This window comes from Mytilus trossulus, chromosome 3, assembly GCF_036588685.1.
Source record: "Mytilus trossulus isolate FHL-02 chromosome 3, PNRI_Mtr1.1.1.hap1, whole genome shotgun sequence".
In the NCBI taxonomy this organism is placed as follows: Eukaryota; Metazoa; Mollusca; class Bivalvia; order Mytilida; family Mytilidae; genus Mytilus; species Mytilus trossulus.
In genome coordinates this window covers 2863978-2870212 of record NC_086375.1, presented here as the reverse complement: position 1 = coordinate 2870212, position 6235 = coordinate 2863978, and the positions used below count along the sequence as shown (strand labels likewise).

General features: G+C 30.9%; 1 protein-coding gene across 1 annotated transcript; it reads left to right on the top strand.

Moving 5' to 3' along the window:
- The first annotated feature begins 1087 nt into the window (after window positions 1–1087).
- LOC134709878 (leucine-rich repeat and transmembrane domain-containing protein 1-like) lies at window positions 1088–5496 on the top strand. The gene is made up of 3 exons (XM_063570008.1): window positions 1088–1275; window positions 4855–4926; window positions 5421–5496. Exons 1-3 carry the CDS (start codon window positions 1094–1096, stop codon window positions 5494–5496), a joined length of 330 nt encoding a protein of 109 aa, XP_063426078.1. The 5' UTR covers window positions 1088–1093.
- The last annotated feature ends 739 nt before the right edge of the window (window positions 5497–6235 follow it).

Below are 6235 nucleotides of genomic sequence, written 5' to 3'. Positions count from 1 at the left end.
CGAAACTTCAACTTCAACGAAGGCTAGAAAAGCATTATGGAAATTCGTCATTCAGACACAGAAAGGGCAGGAAAGATCCAATATAGTATTCAGCAGTTCTATATCTTTGAGGCCTGGACTAAGTGAGGTGTGTCTATTTTTCTGCGTTGGTCTTTGCAGTATGTATTGGGGTTTTGTTTTCTGTTATTACATTGTAGTTAATACTTCATTATCATTATGTATATCTTTCATATTCATTTGAATAACCCATATATTAAATGTTTGCATAGCATAAATTGTTCTAATTAATAAGGATGTTCTATTCCCAAGCATAAAAACATAGCCGTATTTGACACAGCCTTTTTCAACTTTTGATCTTCAGTGCTGTACAACTTTGTACTTTTTTTCGCTTTCGATCTTTTATATCTGGGCGTCACTGGTGAGTCTTGTGTGGACGAGGCGCGTTTTTGACGTATTGAATTTTAAACCTGATGCTTTTTGTTATTCATTAATCATGTGTTTCTTTGTCTAATACGTTCTCCTATTTATTTGTATTGTAGTCCTGTAATATTATGTTGTCATTTCAATGTTACAATGTATATTTAACATTGCCATTAAAGTGCGAGGTTTTGCATGCAACAAAACCAGGTTGAACCCACCTTTTTTTCCTTTAAAAATGTCCTGTACCAAGTCAGGAATATGGCCATTGTTATATTATTTTTCGTTTCTGTGTGTGTTACATTTTAACGTTGCGTCGTTTGTTTTCTCTTATTTTTGAGTGTAATTTCATATTGCGATAAGACGTGTCACGGTACTTGTCTATCCCAAATTCATGTATTTGGTTTTGATGTTATATTTGTTATTCTCTTGGGATTTTGTCTGATGCTTGGTCCGTTTCTGTGTGTGTTACATTTTAGTGTTTCGTCGTTGTTCTCCTCTTATATTTAATGCGTTTCCCTCAGTTTTAGTTTGTTACCCCGATTTTGTTTTTTGTCCATGGATTTATGAGATTTGAACAGCGGTATACTACTGTTGCCTTTATTTGTTTAAGATGTTGATAACAAATATGGTCTGGTCGTTTAAAAACGTTTTTTTTTTTTTCAGAATGAAAACGATGAACTTCATTGTAGCTTTCGGACTACTGATAATTGCGATATATACAAACGTGGTTTCAGCATGTCCAGACAACTGTTACTGTTCTACAACAACGCCATTTGCAGGTCAAGTTAATGTAGATTGCGATTCTAACGGCTTGACTGTTATTCCAAGAAACTTCAACAATGACTCATACTCTATGTAAATATGTTCTTCATAAGTTATAACTTACAAATATGCTTGTATTGACCAACAAGATGATCAATTGATTTAACAATGAACAAAACCCATACCTAATAACAAGCCATAACAGTTCCCAACATATCAAACTATTCAAATGAGAAGTTAATGGCCCGACGTATGCAAAAAAAAAACAGTACACGAAAAACATTTATGTTTTAAAAACAATTACTGAATTACAGGCTGTGGACTTTGAACGGGTGCATGCAAAAAAGTACAATATAATCATGATAATGTTAGACTTTTCCAAATATATAACTCCTGGTAAATCTACATGAAGCCTCTATTTTAATATCCATACTATTTAAGGCCTGATTTTGTGTGTCGCTTCTCTTCCTTCCACAATGAATTCATTGTCATGCCTCTGTGTCCTATAGGTACATATCAAAATCGAATTAATCATCTTTGCTTATGATTATTCAGTTGGGCTATTTTGGGAGGAGAAGAAAATAAAGGTGTCTGGATAATATTTCTTTCATCGAACTGACTGACTTTTGAGGCACACAAAAGACTTCTGTTTAAGACTGTATTAAAATTACACATACTTTTCATAAATGATTTCATTGAAATTTTCACATGGCCTGGTCCGTGTTATATAAAATTTTATCCTGAGCCTTAGCGAGTAATAAAATTAACAGATATCAATGCCTAGACTTTAGGCACGTTTCCCTCGGTTTAGATTCGTGGCCCAGATTTGTTTTTTCTCTATCGATTTATTAATTTTGAACAGCGGTATACTACCGTTGCCTTTATTTATGTACATATACAACAATCTGTGGCTTCAATGAATTGTTCCGATTCTAAAAGTGCAAAATAAAGGCAACAGTAGTATACTGCTGTTCGAAATTCATAAATCGATTGAGAAAAACACATCCGGACAAATACGGTCATGAAAAAACTGAAGCAAGGTTGGGTATGACGTGTGAAGGGTTGTTCTATTATACCCACTATTATATGAATGTTAAACGCAATGGAAAAACCTTCAGCCATGGCGTTTTCATTCTCATGACGTCATATCTTTAAAATACGGAAATGCGCCAAAAATATTGTTTAATCCATTCAATTTTTCAAAAATGATTCTGTAACATTAATTTCTCCATAATATAAAGAATTGATAAGAACTATAACATTGCAAGCCATTTGATAAACAAAAAACTTTTCAAATTTTAATTCAGAATTTTGTATTTCTGTTGTTTTTTGCGTCCATTAAAGTCATGCTTATATACCCCTTTATTTCTACTGTAGTTTTACAGTTCTTCAGATAAGAGATTGTACTGGTTTGCACTAACCCAGTTTTATTTAGCGTGGATTGTTGTCTTCCTGCGGACAGCGTTCCAGTGTACAAGCACTATAAAATGTCCTGCAACTACGTAAGGCTAGCAGAAAGCAGTTAAAATTGTACATACACTCTTTGGATTTTTATTTTTCTATATTTTTTTGTACATACAAAACCCTTTTATAATTATTATTGCAAAATCCACATACATATATTTAGACATATTTCGGTTTATACAAGATATTTGGCCAATAAATTCACATACATAATTTGGTTTAGAAAATTATCCACTGTTTAATTGGCTTTTGGTGTACCAGAATGACGTTGCTGCCGTTTGTTATGCTTAGCCTTTTCTCCTGTTTCTACTTTGGTGGTTCCTTTTTATTAATTATTTATTTTTGTCGGTATATTTTTTATTTATTTTGTATCTCTTTTGTTTAATATATTTACTTCTTTTACATTCTTTTCTTTTCTTTAATTCAAAAAAATATTTATTTATTGTTTTATTCATCAATTTATTTTTTTTTTTAATTATTCATCAATTTGTTTATTTATTTAGTTAATCAATCAAATCATTAAACTTTTTACACCTTTTTTTTAATTGTTTTTAACTTTTTGTCATCCTAAATAATATCAATTACCACATGGTTAAATTTAATTATTTAAACGCCTAAAAGGCGCAAGTTATGGCCGACCGTGCACGGTCTGTATAGCCAGTCAAGGTAGCTAAAAACTTCCATCTTCATAAGAGCATGTTGATGTCTGCAAAAAAGTAAAAAAGGCTAAATAAAGTATGAACTTTCAAGTTGAAGATAAGCCATATTTTCCTCAACGCAATATTTACATGCCATTTAAGCCAAAATTAGACTACGAGCTGGGTTAAAATATGCGTTCTGAAGCAGCTATTCTTCTTAACTGCCAGATGTATCCTTAGCGAAACAATATTGAAATAAATCGTATTACTGTCTACTGGCACAAATCAAGAAGAAACCACCATAGCATTCTTTACCGAAAAATTATTATCATAAAAAGAAAAAGAATTATAATATGATATCTATTTCATTTAGAAAAACTTTTAAGAAATAACAAAATTGGTCTATGTTTACACAACAAAGAAAACTTATAGCACCAAAACACCAAGTTAAAGCCAAAGCAAGTTATTCACTGTCTTTATTCAACATAATATAAACGGTACTAAATAGTACAACATGATTAAAATCGGCAACTTTAAATCATAAATAAATAATATTATTTCACTGAAGTGTAAGCAACATATGCTTGGTTGAGACTATCCCATGTGACAATGAACAAACATTCAAATTCTCCACTGAAATTCTAGAATTATCGTATTATGTAACGCGAGGTATATATATATATAAATATAAACAGTGTAGTCAGCAATGTGTTTATACCTATTTCAAATGTTAAAAAAAAATAAAGAACAAAATTGTACAATTTACAGAATAATTAGTTCCTGTTTTGATTAGTATTACTTTTCATCATGATTTTGTGTTTTTAAAATATGCTGTTACATAATTTTGGAATTTATTAAAATTAAGGAATACATCTGCCTCATTACTCCTGGTCCAGCCTTGTCCTTTTTGGTTTGCATGTCTTTATGTTTTTAATAAAATTTGAAATTCGATTTTTTAAATATTAAATATCTTGGCCTCCAACATCACAGAAGCGACATTGATTGTCGAAATGCAAATCTGGTGCAGAAAAAATATATCATTTATGTTGTTATCAATGTTTTTGTCGTGTTTGGATATAAAACATTAATGGAAATTAATATTTTATTTTCATGTAATAACAAATATAGGCAGTGGAATTAAACCCTCATTTCCAATGGCTAAAGGAGACTTTTCCACCTTTGAAAAGTCATATTTCCCTCGGAAAAAGCCCCAGATTTTTTTTTTATCTTGAGCATGTTGAGTGAGCAACTGTTTATCTTCCTCAGGCATGATAGATAAGTAGATAACGTTGAATGCATAGATCACTATATTGAATTTAGTTTGTCTGTCTCGGGACTAATTGATGTGGTTGTCACCAAATGTTTTTTGAATAATCTGTTACCAGCAATTATAAAAAGTTGAACCAAACGTGTGGATCGTCAGTGCACATTTACCTAATATGTTCATTCATTATCCACCGCTAACTGCACTATTTATGTGGAACAAGATATTTCAACAACCCCCTAGAAATAAAGAAATGATAAACAGACAAGTAACCTACAATGTAAGAATACTTTGTATGCATTTCAGAAATATGCATAACAATTCCATTACCATAATTGAAGAAGGGACATTCCAGAACATGACATTATTATATCAATTGTAAGTATTAGCTTGTTATGTTTCATATATTATTTTAAAATTTACGTTAACTATAAATTTTCCTTTTTGATTAATGAAGAACACGAGAAGTCACATGAAATATAATAAATTATTGTATCATATACAAATTCGTATCAATAAGGTGGTCGTATAATTTACATATAAAGAAACTAAAAAAACTGTTCCTCTTGTAAAGCGTCTTATAACTATGCTATAATGTAGGTGACTCGAATATTGATCAACCTATTATAGAATGAAATAATACAAATGAACTAAGCTGACTGGCAATTTTCGTGGATATCACAAGTCCCATAGGCAGTACTCTGATTTTTTTTATATACTTTGTAATTAAAGTTTGGAGACAATCATTTGTTAAAATACCAATCTGAAATAGAACATTTGATGCCATATATGCTAATAATGTACGTATTAATATTATTATATCATTCATTGACAAAGACATACATATCATTTATATAGTTCATTGTTTTTAGAGATATGAATTCGTGTGAAATATCAACCATTGAAAGAGGTGCATTTATAAATTTGCCAATCCTTGAGAACTTGTAAGTATCCGCAAGTTGTATGTCCGCATGCTACTCACTTTTAATAGAAGTTTAATATACATGATTCTTGTTGAAACTGATAATGGTATTTTATATTTCAGTGTATGCTTTATTTAATATATAATACAATATAAAAAAACGTATGAGAAATTGCGGTAGCTCCTGATACATTGTTTGTGTAAATACTATACATATCTATCAAAACTGAAATAATAATTTCTAATGCGTTGATGCTTTTAACATGTACAATTGTTGATGAAGAGAAGAACTTACCACAACTTACATGTTCTCTCTCGCTTTTATCAAGACCTTCCCGATTACATAATTTTTTAATACGAATCTAATACCAATGAACCACAACTCCGATATGTTGTCACTAAATACATATCGTGACTTTCTCATTGTAAACTGAATGCATTTTTCTTTGTTTCTTATTGTAAACTGAATGCATTTTTTTTTGTTTCTCATTGTTAACTGAATGCATTTTCTTTGAGAAAACATGAATTTCAAGGTATCGTAAACACTTATCGGTATTGGTGCTAAACGTAGAGGTATCAAGCAAATGAAGTCGTTAGAAAGTAGAATCATCGTAGCGAGGTAGTACTGAGGACGACCAGATCGTAGTAGCTGCGTTATTTTGTATTCCTCATCTTAATATAATCGTATCAATATCGTAGCAGAAGCGTTAAATAGTCGCAATGAAACTGTAGAAAGGTTTCATCGAAGTATTTTCAATTGGCTAC

What these genes read in the sequence shown, in the direction of transcription:
- LOC134709878 (XM_063570008.1), top strand. Translation starts at nt 1,094, where the DNA reads ATGAACTTCATTGTAGCTTTCGGACTACTGATAATTGCGATATATACA. An exon ending in AACAATGACTCATACTCTAT is followed by an intron (nt 1,276 to 4,854) that starts GTAAATATGTTC and finishes TATGCATTTCAG; the next exon opens with AAATATGCATAACAATTCCA. An exon ending in ATGACATTATTATATCAATT is followed by an intron (nt 4,927 to 5,420) that starts GTAAGTATTAGC and finishes CATTGTTTTTAG; the next exon opens with AGATATGAATTCGTGTGAAA.